Source organism: Eutrigla gurnardus (genome assembly GCF_963514095.1).
Source record: "Eutrigla gurnardus genome assembly, chromosome: 20".
Taxonomy (NCBI): domain Eukaryota; kingdom Metazoa; phylum Chordata; class Actinopteri; order Perciformes; family Triglidae; genus Eutrigla; species Eutrigla gurnardus.
In genome coordinates this window covers 18,996,912-19,018,838 of record NC_139931.1, presented here as the reverse complement: position 1 = coordinate 19,018,838, position 21,927 = coordinate 18,996,912, and the positions used below count along the sequence as shown (strand labels likewise).

The 21,927-nt window shown below is 42.9% G+C and overlaps 2 protein-coding genes across 2 annotated transcripts in view; both read left to right on the top strand.

Annotated features, from left to right (window-relative positions):
• The first annotated feature begins 14,327 nt into the window (after window positions 1-14,327).
• The window catches only part of LOC311031383 (homeobox protein Hox-B9a-like), a 9,639-nt gene continuing 2,039 nt past the window's right edge, over window positions 14,328-21,927 (top strand). Inside the window, exon 1 of the mRNA XM_084037684.1 lies at window positions 14,328-15,027. Coding sequence (XP_083893810.1) covers window positions 14,412-15,027 — 616 coding nt within the window. The 5' untranslated portion in view covers window positions 14,328-14,411. The remainder of the gene's footprint in view (window positions 15,028-21,927) is intronic.
• Window positions 19,895-21,927, top strand: part of copz2 (COPI coat complex subunit zeta 2) — a 420,907-nt gene continuing 418,874 nt past the window's right edge. The window contains exon 1 of the mRNA XM_084037687.1: window positions 19,895-19,899. The gene's annotated coding sequence lies outside the window, so the exon portion shown is untranslated. The remainder of the gene's footprint in view (window positions 19,900-21,927) is intronic.

Here is a 21,927-nt window from a genome sequence, read left to right as displayed (position 1 = left end):
AGCCAAACCCAGGCAATACATGAGCAAGTTATTTCTGGGGCGGGGTGTTAGCATCAGTGAGTGAGGAGCCAAAAGCATGACGATGACAGAGGTAAGTGAGAAGGTTTATTTATGGAACTAAGGGGAGTTTGACCAGGCTGGACGAGGTCCCGACGAAAACGGAAGACGGACAAACATGTAGCAAGCCAATGATCTCGGGCTCGTGGGAAAGAACGGTTCAAGTCGGGCTCTTAAGTAACACGAGGAAAACGCAAAAGCTACTGGGACTTGAAGCATAAACAACCACAGTCGCTGAGGCGATGATCTGGCGGGGACGGGGAGGGAAGCTTGATATGCTGATAGGTGATAGGTGCAGAGCAGGGACAGCTGATCAGACACAGATCGTCCATTGGTTTTGGGGTCACTCACCAATAAAAAATGCCTTTGGTTTTCGTGGCTGACGCATGAATGAAACGCATCCATGTGACGATGAATCTTCCAGAGATCGTGATGTACTTAGTGAGTCTTTGCCAATATACTTATGGTGGTTGGGTCCAACAATACAGGACTTTCACCCACGAGGCCCGTGTTTTAAACCCAACCGGGATGGTTTTCCTAAACCTGCCTTTGGTTTTGTTACGTAACATCGCCCAAAATGACGTGCTGACACAACAAACATTGGACAATTCATGTTGTTTAGCAAGAAACCAATTCTTGTCCGATTCACAAACTGTGAGACTGTTGTGACAGCAGGACAGGGAGAGACCAAAGGCCTTTGCACACTGAGTCCATTTTTTTTTCATCCATTATCCGATAAAAGCCCACTGTTGCGAAAACAAAATTTGTTCTTCATCTCTGCATCTTTATAGTCTTTATAGTCTTCAAATGTGTGATGTTTGTAGCTCTACGGTGGCTCTGAGTGGTCACTTTTCCGCAAAACCTTTTTGATGGACAAAAGTTTCGGAGTCGGTGTGCAAATGTGAATGACATGTGAGGTTTTATTTATTTTTTAAACGTGCGCCAATTTTTCAGAACGAAAAAAACGTACTTAGTGTGCAAAGGCCGTAACACACAAGTACAAACAGAGAGAGAAGCCAGAGACATGGAAGACAAGAGGACTGAGGAACTCTGCAAATGCAACAGAGAGGGAGGTGCAAAGTGGGAGCTAGTAGGCTAGCTAGCTTCAACTTTGTCAGTGAAATAGAAAGTTAACAGCCCGTTGGGTCCTCCCTGAATGTTGTAAAGGGACAGTGGAAACGGAAGCTTCACTGGGACTTTGAGACTTCAACAGTGTCCCCAGTGAACCAGAATACTTAGTGGTGTACAGTTACAAGAGGGGTTTAAATCAAATCCTTCACATGTGATTGGGCCACAAAAAAAAAGGGGGCGGGCTTAATGCAATGCTCCAGAAACACTGGTTGTGTCTTAAGTCACTCATTCAACAAGGGACTTCTATAAAGAGGACTTTATAGTGAGCACATCTGCAACATAAAAAAAAAAAAACACTTTGGGACACTACTTCTCTGTGCCGTTAATAAAAAATCACTGTAGTAAAACGTGCCAGATCAACGGTGACTGGTGGAACATCTATACAGACATACTTTTTTCTTATAAATACATATTGTAGACTAATTGTTTGTATTATAAGTTCCCTTGGTAAGCAGTGATGCTGCATGGTTGTGTAGGGCTTTTATTGTGAAAGGTCAGAATGAAGGAGTGGAATACACAATTAATAAATAAATAAAAGTACTTTGTGACCGACTGTTGTGACGCTCCGCTGACTACTATACTTTGAGTCCACTATGATACAATGATACAAAGGATTTTGGCCTAAAATGCTAATTAGATCCCCGATATGAAAAGGGTTTAAGAGGATTTTTCATTTCATCTCGACTTTTAAGTTGCTGACAGTACATCACCAACGATATGTGAACTTGTCAAAAAGAAAAAGAGAGAAAGAGCCACATATCAGAGCCCAGTCAATAGCACAGCAGAGTTTATTAGCAACAGCAGCCCCAAATGTCAGTCAAATTCTGCCGTGGGAACTGTCCAAAAAATGGTTATTAGCTTCCTTTAAAACGTGGTAAATCACGAGCAATAGCTGCAGCATATCATGCTTACACAGTGAGGAATTTCACTTTGACTTTAATGAGTGGCTGCAACAATTACTGTGTCCTTGCTCCACACAGGTGTTGTGGATTAAACTTCTGTTGGGGTTAAAGCGAGCCGTGCCTCTGCTGGGTTCATCAGACATTGTATTTTAGTAGCATTAACAAGCGATACGACTAACAAGAGGGTAAAGGTGATGCCAGTCAAGTCCTGAGCCCAATAAATGATAACACCTGTGTGTGTGTGTGTGTGTGTGTGTGTGTGTGTGTGTGTGTGTGTGTGTGTGTGTGTGTGTGTGTGTGTGTGTGTGTGTGAGTGTGTGTGTGTGTGTGTGTGTGTGTGTGTGTATTGTGTGTATTTCTTGGATTAGATTCCCTGAGTCACTGTGATAGTCAGTTTAACATACATTTCCTCTGAAAAGATGTGATGTTAAATTAATAATTGTACATTTTGGGGAAATGCATTGATTTGCTTTCTTTCTGAGAGTGAACTGAGATCAGTTTCAGTCCTGTAAAGACTACATTTCTATAAACAAAGGAAATAAAATGTGTTCCTTTAATTTAATCAAATCTTATGTGGTTCTATACTAACAAGTTTTTATTAATTACACTCAATTTCTGAAACAGTGTTTCTTAAGCGCTAATAAGTGTATTCACTTGCAGTCTAATGCATATTATTAAGTTTCCCCAACTCCTAAACATTGCTTGGAACATATAGCCTAGTTTTACTAAAGTAGCATTTTTACAGTGTACAGCGGTTGGTATGATGTCTTCCAAAACGTCCTTTTGCATTCATTTCATGCATTCTGGTGCTCTCCTGGTGTTAAGACATGAAAAGTATCTGGTTGGGTTCTGGAAAAGATGATGGTCTGGGTTATTATAACACACCAGTATCGGATACGATGTACACAAGGCATGCACCAGGCTTTCAACGAGCATCAATGTTAATCCACCTGCATCATAATTAAACAGTCAGATTAACTGACGTAGTATACACATATATACAGAGGGCAGGTGGATTGGTCAAACAAACATGCAGGAGAGCTCTGTCCATGTCCTGTGCAAAACTAAAAGTAAAACTTTGACATTTGTCACGTCAGTCCTCTCTTGCCGAAACCTCCTTTGAAGATGGAAGTTTATTTCAAAAAGACACAATGCATGCAATACACTGACACTCTACGGGAATCTAGAGCGTAGAATGGAAGAGTCCTCTTATGTCATCAAACTGAAGTTTACGAAGAAGTTAAAAAATATGATAAGCTCATTAGCATTTTAGGTCACACGTGTTTAAGTCTAGGTTTGGGTTTGGACTCCAATTACAGAAGCTACATAACAAACGATTTAACGTTTGGATTACACAGGTATTGATTATGTGGGATGCATATGATTTATTGTGTATAAATAGGTATAGCTGCATAAGAACAGCACTAAAACAATGCCAATTGAAAGTAAATTAGGATTATTTTTCTTGGTGAACACGAATGAAATGAATCCACGTGACTAGGCAATGTCCACAGCTCGTGAAGTAGTATTAAATATTGAAACAAAGACAAAGAGACTCGTGGTGAGGGGGTGGATGGGTCCAACAACACAGGACTTTCAACACAAGGGTTGTCCTGAAGAACTTTTGTTTTGCAGCGTAAACATGGTGGAGGCACGAACGATACTTCCAATTTAAACACATTCGTTTTAAAGTCTCCTACATCTATACTTCACTCCGGCTGTTGCAAAGTCATAAAGATGCATTTGATTTGTGTGTCAACCACCAAAAAGGATCCTTAATGATTTTCCATCAGCATTGTTTTAGTGCTGAGTGACACAAAAGCAAGATGGAACATTTCTCATTGTAGATATGAAAGGCTCATTCTAAGCTGATTATATATTCATGAAAACACAGATAGATTAATCGTCTTCCATTTCTGGAACCTATGAAAATGCTTCCACATTTAATCGTGTTGAAAAAAAAAAAGATTTTCCTCTAATTTCAAACTACGTGTCAGCAGGGTTGAGGGGTCGGCTGGTCTTGGCCTTCCCTCCTGCTCTCTCTGTAGCGCCGCGATGATGAACGCCGGCCGTGTTCGGTTGAAAACATAATTATGTTTTATGAAGTTCAGCGTGTCGCCGCGAAGCTGTAAATCTGCTCTCCCTCTTGCTCTCCCGTGTCAGCGGCGAAGGGTTTCTGAATAGCTCGCCGTGCATTTAATAGCACATTAACATTTCTGCCACAGCTCGCTGTCTGGCTGCTCTCTGGCACGATACAACCCGTACAAGCCCCGCGTTCTCCCGCCGTTTCCTCCAAGCACCTGGACAGAGAGTGTTGTTGACAGCCGGATTGTAAATGAAGCAGTTCACTGTAAAAACTCATGGTGCATTTTATTGATATCCACTTGGGTTTTAATCATTGCTTCATAACTTTGCTCATCTCATCATCGCGGCTTGTAATCCCGCTCAAAATCGTGGCACGGAAGAGCCCTCTCATGTCATCATACTGAAGTTTACGAAGACATCTGGAAATATTATAAGCTCATTAGCATTGTAGGGTTTGATTGGTTCGTTTTTGTTCAATTGTGGTAGTTTCATGTAGAAATATGCCAAAATGTTAAAAACTAAGTGAATAAGAAACTAATTCCCACCCACTTTTTAAAAACAATACTTTGGTACAAACAACACCTGATCGGCTCACAAACTGTCACCACAAGCTTGGTCTCATCTAAATGTTGCTCATTTGTTAGCCTGTTGCTTATAGCCTTGACAGTAGCCTCAGTGTTTGGTTAGCAAAGCGCTAACGCTAACTAGCCTTGTAACGGAGGTTTCCCGCTTTGACAAATAAAAAGTCCTCAAGTCCTGGTCCTCAACATGTATTAGAGTTAATTGTTATGATGTTGATTTCTGTCTAAAAATTACCTCTAAAGCCACCAAGCTAACGAGCTAACAACATAATCCGTCTCAGGCCTTAGATCCTGGAGATACATGTGAGTGGAAGATGTTGTTTATTGGAGAATGTACTTTGACTACAGTTGTCCTCTCCACTTAACTCATTGACTTGATAACATCAACAGAAATTCATTTAACAGAAATTGAAATAGCATGCAGGCATAAATAGATCCTCTGAATTAGTGATGGAATCATTTTTGTACTTTTAGCTTTTGAAAATTGTCAAATATGTGATCTGACAGGAGCCAACCACTTGTAGCAAATGCAGCCATATTTCTCCCTGTGCTATAGCCAGATAAATGTATCAAACCACATTAAAATGCTGCAGAATTAAGGAAATGACACACTGATGGATACACTGTTAAAAACGGTCCCATCCACATTTCTTTTTGCTCCCATATCTCAGACACTTGGGATGTGATAAATATTATCTCAGGAATTATTATGTGAGGAAGCACTGATTTTTATCTTACATCCACATGTAATGCAATTATTGTAGCAATTTTGTCCATCGTTTAATACTTTAGGGGACAGAATGTATTATTAGACTCCAACTTACAGGGACATGCCATTGATCATCTGAGTCCACATGACACCTCTTGTAGTATTCAAAAATCATAAGTGGAAATCTATTGATGTTTGCTGAAACTTTCAGAAATGTTGGTGGTTATGGAAGTACATTTTTTGCTCAACGGTAAGTTGAAATCCAACACAGTGTCACGGCGGTGAAATAGTCACTAAATATATTGTATTTCAACTGGATGTATAATTTGTGCCTGCGCCACGGTAATCCTGTACAATAATGCTTTGACAACATTACAAATTAAAAGTTAGGCAAGAAAACGACTTAGTTAGTTTTGGGGAGAAATACAGTTGGGTTTAGGCAACAGAATGATTGTTAGGTTGAATCAACAAAATAAGCTTGTTTTTCGTTTTTTGAAAATGTTGAAATTCCCAGCACCCCCATCTTTTTTCTTGCTCTTCTATGCCTTTGCATGTATGCGTTACCTGCTCGTTAGCTTGCTAAACCATTAGCCTTGGTTCTGTCTAGACAATAATAGTAGTATTGGTGTTGCTGTTGCCTAGTAGCAGTGTTGTCACGACTTCACTGCTTGGAGGCACAGCATATTGTGAAGGTGACTTCCTGCAAGCTGCAATTTTTATCCACAGAGCCTCCCGTAGAAAGTTTGGTCTGACCCATCCAATCATTCCATCCCTTTCCTATGATCAGCTGAGGGCAGCGCCACAATTCCACTACGTCATCATCGCAACAACCTACATGTGCCACCTGCGTTCCTCCGCACCTAGCTAAAACACCCCTGCCTCTCCAAATCCAACCACATCTCAGATTTACTCTTTTTAACATCCGATCCCTAAACAGCCTAAAGGCCTCATACTCAATGAATTCACAACTGACAATAATCTGGACTTTCTCTGCATAACTGAGTCATGGCAATAACCACCTCGGTCAATCTCACTTTGATCGCAATAACCTCTACAAACCGTTCCAATCCAGCTTCTGCTCCAGACACAGCACCAAAACAGTTTTTTTTAAAGTTCCCCAATGACCTTCTCCTCCCTGCTTGACTCCTGTTACCTCTCCATCCTCATCCTCCTTGATCTCAGTCTAAATCTTATCTTTCCGACGGACACCAATACATTCCCATCAACGGCTGCAAATCCCCCACTTCCTCAATCATCCATGGTGTACCCCATGGCTCGGAACTCGGTCCCCTATTTTTCATTCTCTACATCCTCCTACTCTGTTAAATACTCCGCCAACATGGCCTCCGTTTTCACTGCTACACCGATGACACTCAGCTCTACTTCTCCTTCAAGACAATCTCTGCAGACACCCGTTCCATCCTGCACCTGCCTCACTGATATCTGAAATCCTCATTGGCCCAAACTCCCTCCCCCGCTTCACCTGGGATTTCTCCCTCGGCATTGATGGTTCCATCATCATCCTTGACCCCTGTCATTCCTTCCCCATGTAAACCAGATTACAACAAACAGCCTTTTACCACCTCAGGAACATTGCTCGTCTCCGTGCCTCCCTTTCATTCTCAGCTGCTGAAACTCTGGTCCATGCATTCATTTCATCCCGACTTGATTACTGTAAGGCCGTCCTATATGGCTCATCAAACCACATCCTCAATAAGCTTCAGTATATTCTGAACTCTGCTGCCCATATGCTCACCTCCACCCGCCGCTCTGACCTCATCACCCCTCCACTGGCTCCTCATCAAATACCGGATTGATTTGAAAATACTACTCATCACCTACAAAGCCAAGCTCCTCCAACCTGTCAGGACTAACTCCTGACCTGGGGTGACAGAGAGGGTGACAGTTTTTTTGTTTTGTTTGATTTAGTTGCTATTGTTAAAGCGCATTTGAGCATCTGAAAACGTGCTCTATAAAACTTATGTATGATTTTATTAACATGTTCAGCACTTTCCTGGCCCATTTGAAAACCTTCTACTGTGATGGAGATTACAGTCACAGTGACAGTAGCGTAAAAATGATTAAAAAGTCCTTAACAAGAATTTAATCCACATACACACCACTTAATATACCGCATGCATTCCAATGACGAAATGTAAAAAATAAAAATATAAAAGTGCTCACCCATAAATCAAAGTTTCTCTCAAAAAGGTCTAAATCAATGACGCCAAGGTCAACTGAAGGTCAGGTAATGCAGATGTAATGTACATGAAGGCAATGAATGAAGTCCTGGATGTTTCATTTGTGATGTGGAAGACTGGGAGTTACTTTTTCCTTCCTTCCAAATATTGGACACGTTTGTAGAACCAAGTTGTATAGTAAGTGAAGCTTTTGATTGAAATGTCTCCTAAGGGCACCTGTACTTTGTGATATAGTATACTGGATATAAGGTAAGATAAATATTATAGATAATATGGGTCGGCTTTCTGCTCTGATGCAGAATAAAGGACGACTGTAGTAAACATGAATGGAGTGTGTGTGTGTGTGTGTGTGTGTGTGTGTGTGTGTGTGTGTGTGTGTGTGTGTGTGCATGAAATTAAATATAAATATGGGGTATAAATAGAAAATTCCACTGTCCTTTCAGCAGATTCATATAATTTCCCGTAAATGATTCGACAGTCTTGTGTTGAAGTCACAACACTGTGATCAACTTGTAAAAACATTAATGTGCTTTTAGACGGCTGGGCCAGGGGGTTACATGAGTTCATATCCGCAGAATCATATTCAATATTTCATACTTTGGTTATTTTCTCAAGGAATTTGATCTCTTTTAAGTACAAATAATATTACATACCAGCACTCTATAACGCCCATGTCTATTATACATTGTGAACGTAGAAAATAATGCTTCATAACCATAATCAGTATTTTGTCTTTCTTTTTTGCAAGGATCATACTGTATCATAATTCTCATAGTTGTAATAGATTAGAATCGTAGAATGCATTGTCATGTGATGTTGAGTTGAATAAACTAAATAATATAAACCAAAAAATGCCAGGGAGTTGTAGGAAGTTATGAATTATTATGATACTTGATCTTATGAGTCATTATAAAATTAAATCGGAATATTTATGAGTGCTTTTAACTACAATTATGAAGTGCTATAAGGTAATAAAAGAGTGTTTACAATGCATTTTCTGCAAGACTCATTGTTATACATCATAATGTTTTCATAATGCATTAAATGACTCTTATAAGGTACTATAATGTGATTATAAGTTACTTTAAGTGCTTATAAGTCATTATAAAATGCTTTATAATAATAATTATTCTATGTATTTAGTTTTCCAGGTAACTACTATGAGCAGATTATATAGAAATAAAAGAGAATTGTATTATAATTCCCATTAGATTCATGTTATAACATTGTTAATAATAACAACAATAATCACTTATAAAGCATCATAACCTGAATACGTTATTCTGTCATTGTTTGCTTAAGGTTGAGTGAAATAAAAAAATATCATAAAAACAAAATATTATAATGCTTGACCTTATAAGTCATGATAAGATGCTTTATGTTATGATATTATTTGGAATATTTCTGAGTGCTTGCAACTTGCGTTTATGATATAGTGTCACCACAAGGATAGATATCAAGTGCACACACACACACACACACACACACACACACACACACTGCATACACACACACACACTGCATACACACACACACATTGCATACACAGCATCACATTATTGCCCGGTTCCATTGTAGTAAGAAAGCATAAGAATGAAGCAGGTGAGCGAAGCCGACGTAACACACACATAAACAGACACACACACACACACACACACACACACACACTCACACACTCACACACACACACACACACACACACACACACACACACACACACACACACACACACACACACAAACAAAGGCCCTAGCAGGTGGACTGCTCTGTCCCAGATGTGTCTCTGGACGGTCCTCGCTGTTACATCCCCGCTGCCCCCCCCCCTCCGCCCCCCCCCCTCTCCGCCGGCCCGGGGAGCCGGTTAATAACTCTCTGCTGACTTCATTTACAAAGGCAACTTTACCATGTGAGCTGTAAAGCGGCTCGGGGAGACGCCTGGATCCTCCTCGAGCTTTTCAGCCGAGAAATATGATGCTGCAGATGATGTACGAGGCCCAGGCTTTAGGCTGTTATTAAAATATACAGCTCGTATCAATCAAGCGGCTTATCAGCTCAATAAGAGCCACCGTTGTTACTTCTCTGCTGATGCTCTTTCATCTAAATACCAATCAGTCAAACGGCTCATGTTCTCAAGTGTTACATGCCTATCATGCACTTTCTGTTTATTTACTTTTACATGTTTTGTGCTACATTAATTGTGTTGCCATTACACAGGAATGGGACGGTTTTGATGAAATAATCAATGTTTTAATATAATGTATGTATATAAAACATGACCTTTTTATTTTTTTGTGGTCATAATATAATAATAATATATTTTATTTACACATTTTTAACCCGAGTAATAGTCAACACAATACTAAAAATCATTGGTAATAGTTTTAATGACGCATTATTATTGTGTTATAATGTTATAATATTGTGTTACACTTTTAAATATTCAGAATGATTTAAAACAAGATCATGACATATTATAAAGCATTTCATTTACTTATAATGTACATGTATAATCACTTTTATTATGGTTATAATGTGCGTATGTTACTCTTCCATTGTTGGCTATAAGAAAAGAGGGAGATACCATTAAATATATGCAAGAATAACGCAAAATGTACAATAATTTTACTGCATTATAAGCAGATTATAAGGCAAAAACAGTGTTTAGAATGCAATATAACATGTGCTTCATGGAAAGTGTGACTTTTCTGGATTCAAGATATTATATAAATATTTCTGGATCGGTCTGCTGTCTGACATCATTTCCAGCCCTGAAAACATTACAAAATAAAACAAATGTCTCGTTATTAATACAAAGATACAACTGCATTTCCTTTCATTCGCCGCTACAACGCAACATCTGAAAGCAGCAGATGATTTAACTTCGTCAGAAATAAAATATAGTAGCCTAAACAAAAATGTGATTTCGACTGTGTTCTAAAATACTGTGTATATATTATACACATTATATTTTAAAATACCTAACGTTATCTGAAAAAAATAAAATAAAATAATAATAAAAAAACAGAGTTTTGACTGTTGTGATATTTAATAAATACTTCTTAAGCGCAGCTTCCGAAATAAAATACCTGTATAGATATTTCGGCTATTCCAAACATGTTATACATTGAATATATATATATATATATATATATATATATATATATATATATATATATATATATATATATATATATATACACATATATACATATAATGATATATTTTATTATTTCATTATTATAAAATATGAGTAAATACTTTTCTTCGTCTTCATATCTACGTAACTTTGCTCACTTTGTGACTAAAAAAATGAACAATAAAACAAATATTAATAAATAAATAAGGGAAATATGTCGTTTTTGAGACGTTTGGTCGAAAAACGTGTATCTATTAGCTGCCATTAGAATATTAAGAAACATTTATTTACACATTGTATAACCTATTTAACCTTTTTTTGAAGATGAAGTCTGTTTTGTATGTTCTTTGCCTTCTGCAAGGAACTAGATTTGATAAAACTGTCATGAGGCCTTGACATCAGACGTCCGGGACCGCAGCAGTGTTTGCGTCCCGTAGAGAGATTCCTTCCAAACAATGCGTCCCGTGAACGCGCGTAAAAAGGTGTAATTAGAAATGCGGTAAAATGTGTGCCTTCTAACTCCAGATCCGTTGGTGAAATGATGCCTTTCACTCCAGGAAAAAAAGCTAATTACCGCCAGAGCTCCACACGTCAGTATTTCAAATCAACAGAGGCGACCGTGGCCTCGCTGGAGGAACAAAAGGAAGAATAACCGTAAGCTTTTATTCTCCAGTGATTAGTTCAGTTACGTTTCTTAACTTTATTAAACTCTTGCTTTTAATGGCTGTAAGCTGGTTTTACGGCCGTACAATGACTTGTTCGGGGGGGGGCTAGAAAAGGAAACGGTGCAATTTGCTGTAACTACTTTTATTGGTAGCTTGTAAACCTAGAATGCGCTCAGTCGATTGATTTGGTCACAGCTTCATTTTAAAACCGTTTAATGAAGTTATGCGAGAAGGTGTCGGTTTCAAATTGCTTTTGAGTGTTTGTCAGCTCGGAAACGGCGGCTGAGAGGGAGTCGACGAGGCTTCAGAGTGCAGCTGATGCACGGTGGTCGACTTGTTTACTGCTCTGAACACGTACACGACTGAGTCCTGTGCGTAAAACCTCTTCCAACTGATTTGGAGACTTTAAAATATGTCACAACATCCCATTTCGGAATGCATTCCTTCTAACTAGCCGTGTGGATGTCTGTGTGGAAGAGACACTTCTCACCGCGGAGGAAAATGAAGGCAGATAATGTCTCCAAGCTTTTTTTTCAGCGCCAGTGTCTCCAATTAACGTGCTGTCTGGGTGTCAGCCCGGCCTGCAGGGCGGAGGCCCTTTCGAAAATTAAAATTCCCTCAGCCTGCGGTCTGGGGGGAGGCCATTTTGACGAGAAAAATATCTCGAGCATCTGCAAGTGGGAAACAAAGTCGGGTTCTACTCCAAAAACGTGCGTAAAGTGCACCAAAATGCTTTGCGCCTGCAATAATCACCAAATCGAGGCTCTCCACTATCCCATAACACGCAGCAACTATCAGTGTATGAATCATTTGGTGGTGGCTAAAGGTCATTCAACCCGTTTAAATAAGAGAGTCCCAACTGGACGCGCAGACGCGCACGTTACGCATCCAACACGTTAATGGCACATGTTCAGCCCGGTCCTTATGGGTCACTGTCATCCAACGGGAGCTGTCCACGTGAGCTGGGAATTGGTCCTTTAAGACGGAAGGGGCAGAGGAATGTGGTGCATTCAAGCTCAAAGGCCAAAGCTGGGCGCCAGAGTTGCGACTTGATGTTTAAAAGACTCTTGGTTTAGTTTAGTTTTTTGTGTGTGTCGCTGCTCCGAAAGCAACGTCGCTCAGTCTCGGGTCCAACTCATCATTTCCCTCTCAGCAGATCTGAGAGCTGCGCTGCTCAGCCTGCATCTCCATCCTCGTAAATAACCGCGTTAGCCCCATAAGCAACGCGCAGTTCATATTTAATCGTCGTAAATAACAGTGTTAGCTGTGTATGCGACGCAGGGATGGGATTTATAGCTCGGGACTAGCAGACCCCGCCATCCCCCCAAAGAGCCCGGGACTCACAGTCTGTGATAATTATAAAGAAATATAAAGGACTTACAATCCCGGTGACTTTGATAAAGGTCAGCAGGAAGTCAAATGTCTGGACTCGCTGGCAGTCCGGTCTGCTGCTGCTGCCGCTCTTCGGTCTCCTCATTAAAAAAAAAAAGCCCAAATGACGGATTTCATCCCCTCAAACGCCGCGAGCGCAACATCGCTTCAACCAGAGGCAGATTTCCAGGAGACCTGCTAGTCCCGGTAGAGAAGGAACCTGGAGCCCCCCCAATCCTCCTCCTCCTCCCCCCCACCCATCCTAAAAAAAGAAGCTCGAGCTCCTGTCCGAGTTGTGTTAGCTCGGTGCAGCCTGGCCGCTGACTGAGGAGCACCCTTCACCCGACCGGGGGAGAGGCTGCAGCAGCTCCACTCGCGTTTACGGTCCGCACCACCACAGGCCATATATCAGCCCTATAAAACCAAAAAAAGCAGCCGCCCCGATGTAGGATTTTTATTATGGTATTAAACGGACCTCAAAAAAAAAAAAAAAAAAAAAAAAAGTAGTTGAAGTAGTTTGTGCTGTAAAGACAAGGGGCATTACCACGCGCCGGGCCCGATTTAATGGCGCTCGTTAACAAAAATGACTGTTAATCTGCCAATAAAACAGTGTCGGGCGGCTTCTGCAAAGCCTTCCCGAGTATTCAGAAAGCGGGTGAATAATTAAACACAGCTAGGTGTGAATTTTACTGTCTTGTCTCGTCTTGGATGGAACATATCCGCGCTGTTGACTCGCTCTAAAGTGCGGGGCTATCGGCGGCTCCCGCTAATGGTCTTTTAAATGCGCACTCCCCGACGGTGAGATTGATTGGAGTGATCGCTGGCGCGCAATTCGCCGAGAGTGGCCGCGCTCCCCGGTAATGCGTCTCCCGCGCCGGAATGCAGCTGTTTTGATTAGGGTTGGAAATAAATAAATAAAATAAAAGTACAAATAAATAAATAAAACGCATAAAATAATGGCGCCGCTTATTTGTCAGCCATTGTCTCGCGCTCGAGCACGCCGTCCAGACGAGGCATAATTTAACGGTTTGATATAATTCGAAGTCTGACAGCAGCCATAGACACAGACTAGATATACGGACGGACTGCTCATTTTGCATATTGCATATAAACAAGACAATTTATTTAGAAGGGGCGCAATCTATTAAAATGAGAGAGAGAGAGAGAGAGAGAGAGAGAGAGAGAGAGAGAGGGGGGAGAGAGGGGGAGAGGCAGGATTGATTTACGCTCCATTGACGCTTTATCAGGCTCGAAGAGAAAGTCCGGCCAATCAGTTTGCTCCTCGCGCACAGACCCGACAAACCCCCGCGCGCCGTGCGAAGCCGTAGGGCTGTAGCACTTTGTTTCGCTATAGTGAGCAAGTTGTTTGGAAGGAAAAGGGGGGGAGAGAGGGGAGAGAGAGAGAGAGAGAGAGAGAGAGAGAGAGAGAGAGAGAGAGAGAGAGAGAGAGAGAGAAGAAGGGAGGGGGCGAGCTAGCAAAGGACAGGAGAGAGAAAGAGAGAAAATCTCGTAATGTCTCTCTTCTTGTTCTCCGTTTAGTGAACTCGCGGCGTTTCCCAGATAATGTCCGAGAATGTCCATTTCTGGGACTTTGAGCAACTATTACGTGGACTCCATCATAAGTCACGAGAGCGATGAACTCTCAACCCCGGCTCGCTTCCCCGGCGTCCAGTACTCCGGCGCGAGCTCCGCAGCGGCGGCCGCGGGCGGACGGCAGCCCGGCGGCGGCGCGGCGCACGCGGAGCATCCCCATCCCGAGTCGTACCCGTCATGCAGCTTCCAGCCGAAGCCCCCCGTCTTCTCGTCGTCCTGGAGCCCGTTCAGTCCTCACCATGGCGCCAGCGGCCTGCCCACCGTCTACCACCCTTACATCCCGGCTCAGCACGTGCCCGCCGCGGACACACGCTACCTGCGCTCGTGGCTGGACTGCGCGCCGCGCGGCTCCGAGTCCGTGCCGGGCCAGGGCCAGACCGGGCAGGTCAAGCTGGAGCCGCAGCTCGGTCACCTCGGCGCGGAGATCGCACCCAAAATCGGCGGGCAGCACCAGCACGAGACCACCACGTACATCTTGGAGTCGGCGTCAACGGTGGCGCGCGAGCTGAGCCACCCGGCGGCCATCCCGAGAGCAGGGTTCGAGGAAAATAAGGACATTTGTGAAGGGAGTGAGGACAAAGACGGCCTGGATCAAAGTAAGTTATTAAAGCAGGAAATAGCGCGCGGGAGACGGGGAGAGAGCGGAGGGAGAGAGAGATTGTAAACGCTTTTAATGCCGCCATAAAAGCAGAACAAAGAGCCGGAGAGCCAAAGTGCCCCCACCTTCTGCTGCCGAACTTTCCTGGGGTCTCATTTAGCCCCCTTCCCTCCCCGCTGTGGAAGCAGCCTGCTTCTATATTTATTATATAAACTATACAGAATAACAGCAGATGGGATCAACACATTCCACTTATCATAAAGGGCTATTGCGTGACTTTTCCTATCGTTTAGGGCAGCTGTTATTGAGTCCACATGTCAGTTTATAAATAACTAAAAGTTCTCAGATTGGTCAGTTTGAGTTACCTGGAAGAGGCCGAGCATGAAACATGTGTAGCCTCATACTTTTACATGCACGAGCTCTTAATAATCTGTTTTTTGTTTTTTATTATTATTATAGATGCTTGTGCTTCTGTAAACATTTAAGCGACATTAAATCCAGAATTTACATTATTCAAGTGAAGTCTGACAGAAAGGACAGCTTCTTTTTTAAATGCATTGGATTTTCTTCTGCTACCCCTCATCCTCCAAGCTCTCAGTCCGATAGTAAACAACGCTGCTGACTTTGTTTTGCATTCCTAATTGTTCGGGGCATGCGCACTGCAGCCCTGCTGGAAGGTGTTTTGTGTTGAAGTTTTGTGTTGTGTGTGACTGCAGGTGGATTCGGCTCGTATAAGACTGTGTCCGCGCTCCATTGCGCCTTTAAAAAGCTCACCACGTCAGTCGGTGTAACAGTGAGGAAACCCCAAACAGGTCCGATGTGTGTGTAGAGACACACCGTGTATGTTAGAGTTCAAAGGAAGGGTCGCGTGCTGTATTTCCAAGATGTAAACACACTCATTAGGGTGCACCCTCCTCTGCCCTGCTTGCACATCTCTAACGCATACCCCACCATTCTTCTTCTTCTTAAAAAAAAAATCACAACAATCATAAAGGCAGTCAGGCCGTCCATCATTGACACGAGCAGAGAGCACCGAGATCAGTTGTAAATAGAGCGGAGGCCTCATGACTCAGGCAGCGGGGTTGGGGACTCACATCTGAAGGGGGGACCGTCAGGACCGGGGGAGCTCCCCGGTGTCCGTACAGCACGTAGCAGCTTCTCCTGGTCTCGGTCTGTTATATATATATATATATATATATATATATATATATATATGTATGTATATATATATATATATATATACAATTAAATAAATATACTGCAACTTTCATAAGTAAGGAGTTACTTATTATATCCATTCAGAGTCATTGATGTACCTGAAATGGATCAAATGCAGCTCATCAATCCCGCATAAATAACTCGCTGTGTTCGGGTGCCACCGCGTGCACGAGCTGCTGTTGTTTTTTTTTGTATTTATTTATTTATTTATTTATTATTCATGCGCTCGCGCCGCTATAATAATAATAATAGTAATAATAATATGAATATTTTACCTGTCACGGACTCGCAATCATGTTGATATAAAACCGATGGAGAGCTCGGCCAGTAAAACAACACGGGGTTTGTTCTGCTTTTCTATCAGCGCTGTGACAACAACAACATTGAATCCATCATGTTGCCTCGCGCGTTGGCTCACGGTGGAGCTCCACGAGCTGCGTGACTTATTTGGGGGGGGTAGAAAAAAAACGTATTTGTTATATATGTCTTTGCCGAGGCTGGATGTGAACGCCACATCCCCCCCCCCCCCCCCTCCATCTAATCCCGCCGGATAAATCTAGTTTGATGCGCGCGTCTGAGCGCGAGAGAGAAGAAGGGAGGCCTCCAACCCCAGCGTTGGCCTTTTCCGAGGGATAGAAATTACAAATACAACACACACTCACACATATCGCACACACACACACACACACACACACACACACACACACACACACACACACACACACACACACACACACACACACACACACACACAGCCACCTTATTACAGCATCAGAGCGCGCTATCAATCAGAGCAGGGAGCTGGTTAAGGGCTGGATGGAGCCCAGCAGCCTCCAGTCTGAATTATTAGACTTTCCACCAGTAACGCTGTGTGTCCCAGTCTGGCTCGGTGGTTGTAGTGAAGGCTCCTCTGTAATGGAGTTCAAACAGGCAACACTCAATTATAGAAAGTTCCCCTCTGCCAGCAGTCTTTGTGGGGTTGGTGCTTTTTTTCTTCTTTTTCTGGTGTAGTGTGTCAGTGTGGCAGGTAGTGGGAGCTGCACCAACCAGGCTGGTTCTATTGTTCATGTGGCAGCCATTTTAAACACTATGGCTGCTAGTTATGTTTATTATATGTCTCTAAGCGAGGCTGAACACCACTACTTTAGATTGGGTTAGTAATTTAGCAGCGCAGGGCTTTAAAAAGGTTGGTTAATGCAGCCTCGGGTCAGCGAGCTGCTGATAGAAACACACTGTTTGCACTTCCCTACTGTGGGAATGCCATTTGTCAGCTTTGAGGGAGTTTAGCTGGAAGCATCAACACGTTGTGCTTCATAGCTGAGGTGATTTGTGTTGCAGAGGCCGGGCAGACCCGGCCAGTCTCGTGGCCGAAATAGTGACGAAATGCAATCTAGTGGTTTCCTGTTCTGGGACACGAATAGTCCGTTTGCTTCTCTGTCACTCAGCACTAGAACGAAGCAGATGGGAAGTCAATAAGGATGGTGCACACATGGTGGACACACAGCTTCCACTTGACTATGCATCGTCCAGAGTGATGTAGTATTAAATACTGAGAAAGACTACTTTCAACAACATAGGACTTCCAACCACAGCTTGAACCACAGTGACCCTAACGTTCCATGAAGCTAACTTTAGTTTTGAAGCGTAATATCGTCCAAGATGAACGATACTTCAAATTGAAATGCTGGCTCTTTTGATGCCACAAGTCATGGCATAATTTCGTCACGACTACAAACATTATTCGGAGTCATCATTTAAGTGTTAAGAAAGTTAAGAAATAGTTGATTGAATAACATCTTTAGGAAAAGTGGCCTGTTAGCTTAGCTTAGCACAAGGATCGGAAAACAGGAAAACTGCTGAACAAAAATGTTCAATAACATTAGCATCGCAACATTTAAAGAAAACATTCTCTACCATCATCTACACATTGAAATGATATACATAACCTTATTTATGGAAAACATCGACTCCTAAATCTGAGAGTTGCATTCAAAGCTAGAATAACACACAACCAATATTCTTCATCAGCAATAATAAATTATGGAAAAGCCTCCTCGCCAATCAGAGGCAGGGGGCGGGTCTCTGAGGTTGCCTACCCCAGCGTTATGGTACGCTGGATGAACCTTTCCTCTTTTGCTTAGATGACGTGTGAAAGGTCTCTTTCACACAGTGGTGTCAGCCACGTGGCTCATATCATATTTAGATTGAGAATAGAATAACACTGGCATGGGACGGCAAACAGAGACCGTTGGTGTTCTGAAAGGCATATTTTGAACTCTGCCTCCAATAAGTGGCCAGACTGTGGTATTAAAGTACCTTGGAGATATTTGACTGTTTTGTAAGAAGGGATGTTAGACAGACAGAAGTTCTGACATCAAATATGATGGTACCGATTGTTTGTCGAGTAGAGTGGTATATTGGCAAAAAAATCAATCAAAGTCCATTTCTGGATTAAAATGACTATGGAAGTGGCTTTATACGAAGTTCTACTTAAGTAGCAAACGTCACAACTAAGTCAACGTTTTGGTTTAAGTAAGTAGGGAAGTAGTGTTACTTAAGTACAGAAATTATGTAACATGTTTTGGTTCAAATGGCGATGAAAGTGGCGTCACTTCATGCTAGAAGTTACCAGACCAATAAGGCAACCTTTTGGTTAGTATAACCATGAACGTGGCCTTTCTAAAGGGTTGCATCTTGGGACAGAAAAGAAAACCCAAAAACCAGGGCACCTTTCCGTCCCCAGGTATTGAAAATGTCCGCTGCAATCTGACCTTCCGAAACGTTGCATCCAGTTGGAGGCGACATCGCGGCTACAGATTTCTCTTTGTGTTCCTGGTGTCGGGCGGCCGTCCAGAATCAACTACAAGATTACACTTCGGTCTTTGTGCTCCGGCTGCTGCTGCCGGCCAGGGCCCGAAAGTTATTACCCCCGAAGTTTATTAAGTTATAACGCCGGGTGAACAACCCCATTAATTGGCGTGTTGCTGTTGGTGGCTGGGTGAGATGGGGTGTAAGGGTTGGGGGGGAGAGGGGGCGGGGGGGGGCGATAAAATACGACTTGAGGAAATGTAATAACGTGCCTTTGGGATATATGAGAGGTCAATTTCTGGAACTATTAGGGTGAAATTGCTAAGGGAGGGAGAAAGAGAAACGGGATGTGATATAAGTCTTCTCGCCGTTTCGGTCACTGTTTCCAGTGCGAGCAGCATTCATCATGGTGGACACACACACACACACACAGGCCTAATATTGAACACCTCATGCCGCAGGGCCACAGCTTTACAGGATTATCAATCTTTCCATCCATGTGCTTCTCCAAGTGACATCCAAAGCCACACATTGCTTCTGCAAGACACTTACAGCCGAAAGAGAAATCTTCAAGTTAGGACAGTAGAAGCCATTCTCATCTTTCTTTCTATCCGTCATCACCCTTGTGGGAAAAAAAACCTCTTTCCCATCCACCACCAGCAGCGCCCTCCGACTAGCCGCCCTCCGACTCGCCGCCCTCCTCCACCCCTCGACCGCTTTGTCATCCTCCGTGACAGCCACGGTCGCGGCACAGCTCCGAGGGTAATGGATGGTCCTGGAGGTGATTATACACCCGGGGAATGCAAAGCACCCACTTTACAGTGTGTGACAAAAGCACGGCGGCACCCACCCACCCGACCCTCCACCCTCCCCTCACCTCTTTACCAGGCATTATTCTGCCCTGAGATGAAATCGATCCTCTACATGCTGGCCACGTTGGAGGGAATCCATTCCAGAGGGGATTAAGGACATATTTACCGATGTTAGGGAGGTTAGGTGATGGGCGTGTACGTCACTGGCAGCCATCTTGGATTTGCAGACTTGTTCCCTTACCCAGCGTCCTGCTAAATATAGGCTACCTGAGGTAAAGTCAAGATACGTAGCTACAAAGTATCAGCTTTTTTCATGGATTTGACCATGAATGTCCAGGAGCGTGAGGGATCGGTCACCTGCCGGTCCCCTTCAGGGTTCAGACAACAAAACCACCTGGTTGGGGTTTGGGTTCACATATGTAGGAAGTGTTATTTCAGTTTGGAAGTGACATCACAAATAAGTCAGTATTTTGTTTAAAATAACTAGGGGAGTGGTTTTAGCATGGAGGTTGAGGTTGATGAGTCACATTCTAGTGTGTTAGAACAGCCTGCTCGTTAGAGTGGGTGAGGCGTTCATGAACCAGTGATTGAGTTCACTTTCTGTTGATCTTTGCACGTCTTTCTTGGAGATGTATGAGACTGATGTGTTGGTTCAATATGTATGATAATATGTCGCATTAAGGAGTTTTACTTATGGGTTTTCCAAACCAAATGTTGCCCAAAAAACATAAAACTTTTTGAGTCACTATCACAACATTATTACTTACTTTCACTAAATGTATGCTTAAAAATTGATTTTTAAGTCAAAATGTGGACTAAGTACCACATCATGTCATCCTATGATAATGATAGAATCATCATTATTCATCATTTCTAAGTTTTCACTCTTCATTATTTTTCTTGCACGTGTCAACTTTTGAAAAGTAGATGTTTGTGCTCTAAACCCAAAGACTGCTCGGTGCCACACAGACCAGCTCTGTGTTCCAACTGGGAGCTGAAAGAATGGTGGTTATGAATGTCTCACGCAGTTTTTTTGCGGTGAATTATCTTGGCTTTCTAGCTCAGTTTGTCATGGGAGTAAAATATGAGCAGGGAGATTGACAGGCGGAGCCTCCGCCCAACGTGAGTTAGGAAACAGACGGGCTCCTCGGGGAGGGCCATGATTTTAAATGTCTTGGTCTGGCATTAGAAGGACTGAAGCTCCGGCTTTCCTCATGACTTGTGAGTGATAAGATCATCCCTTCTGCCGTTTCAGGTCAGAGGACTGAGGCTGCGTTTTACGCAGGGAAAGGAAATCCCCCTTATAACCCCTCCCCCTGCAGACCTGGTCTGCTCCTGGCTGGAAGAATAAATCTCATTCTTTTTTTTCACAGCAACAATGAGAAGCTTTTTTGGCCCCCGAACTGATTTAGATGGTGCTCATATTCACCAACATGCAGCCCTGATGGTGGGGCTGTGTGCTGGGTCTAACACAAACAGCCTGGAATCCCCTCTCACAGTCACATGTTGGTGGCGTGCCAGGCTTTGGGATCGCACTACTGATAGTGACGTCACTGATACAAAAAAAGCAGTTTTATTAGAAAAAAGAATAGCTCCAATGTGCTGCTCACCATCTCAGAGCTGCTCGGAGATTTAAGAATGGGGTTGCAGAAATAGTTAGGATTGTATTTCTTTTTCTTGTCAGATTCTAGCTGGGTGGAAAACGTGAAGGGTTTTCCTGGCGCGGCTGTTGTGATTGAGAGGAGGAAGAGCCTGAACTAACCACAGGGAATGGTCGCTGCTGGTTCAAGGTTTTATTTAGAAGATGGATCAGAGGCAGCTCTCATTGTGGTTTTAAAACCTATAACCTATAGGTTCATATTTTCAGGTAAAACAGAGTCAACATTTCTTTTGTGTGTGTGTCATGGTAAAGATGTCATGGTGCCGTGAGAGTGTCTCATTGTTGGGATGCCTCAGGGCTCTGCAGAGGTGAAGAGCAGATCGCTTTCAGCCCTAAAACCAGAGCCATGCAGTCCCGAACAAGAAGACGTCTCTGCTAATTACATCGGTCTGAGAGCCAT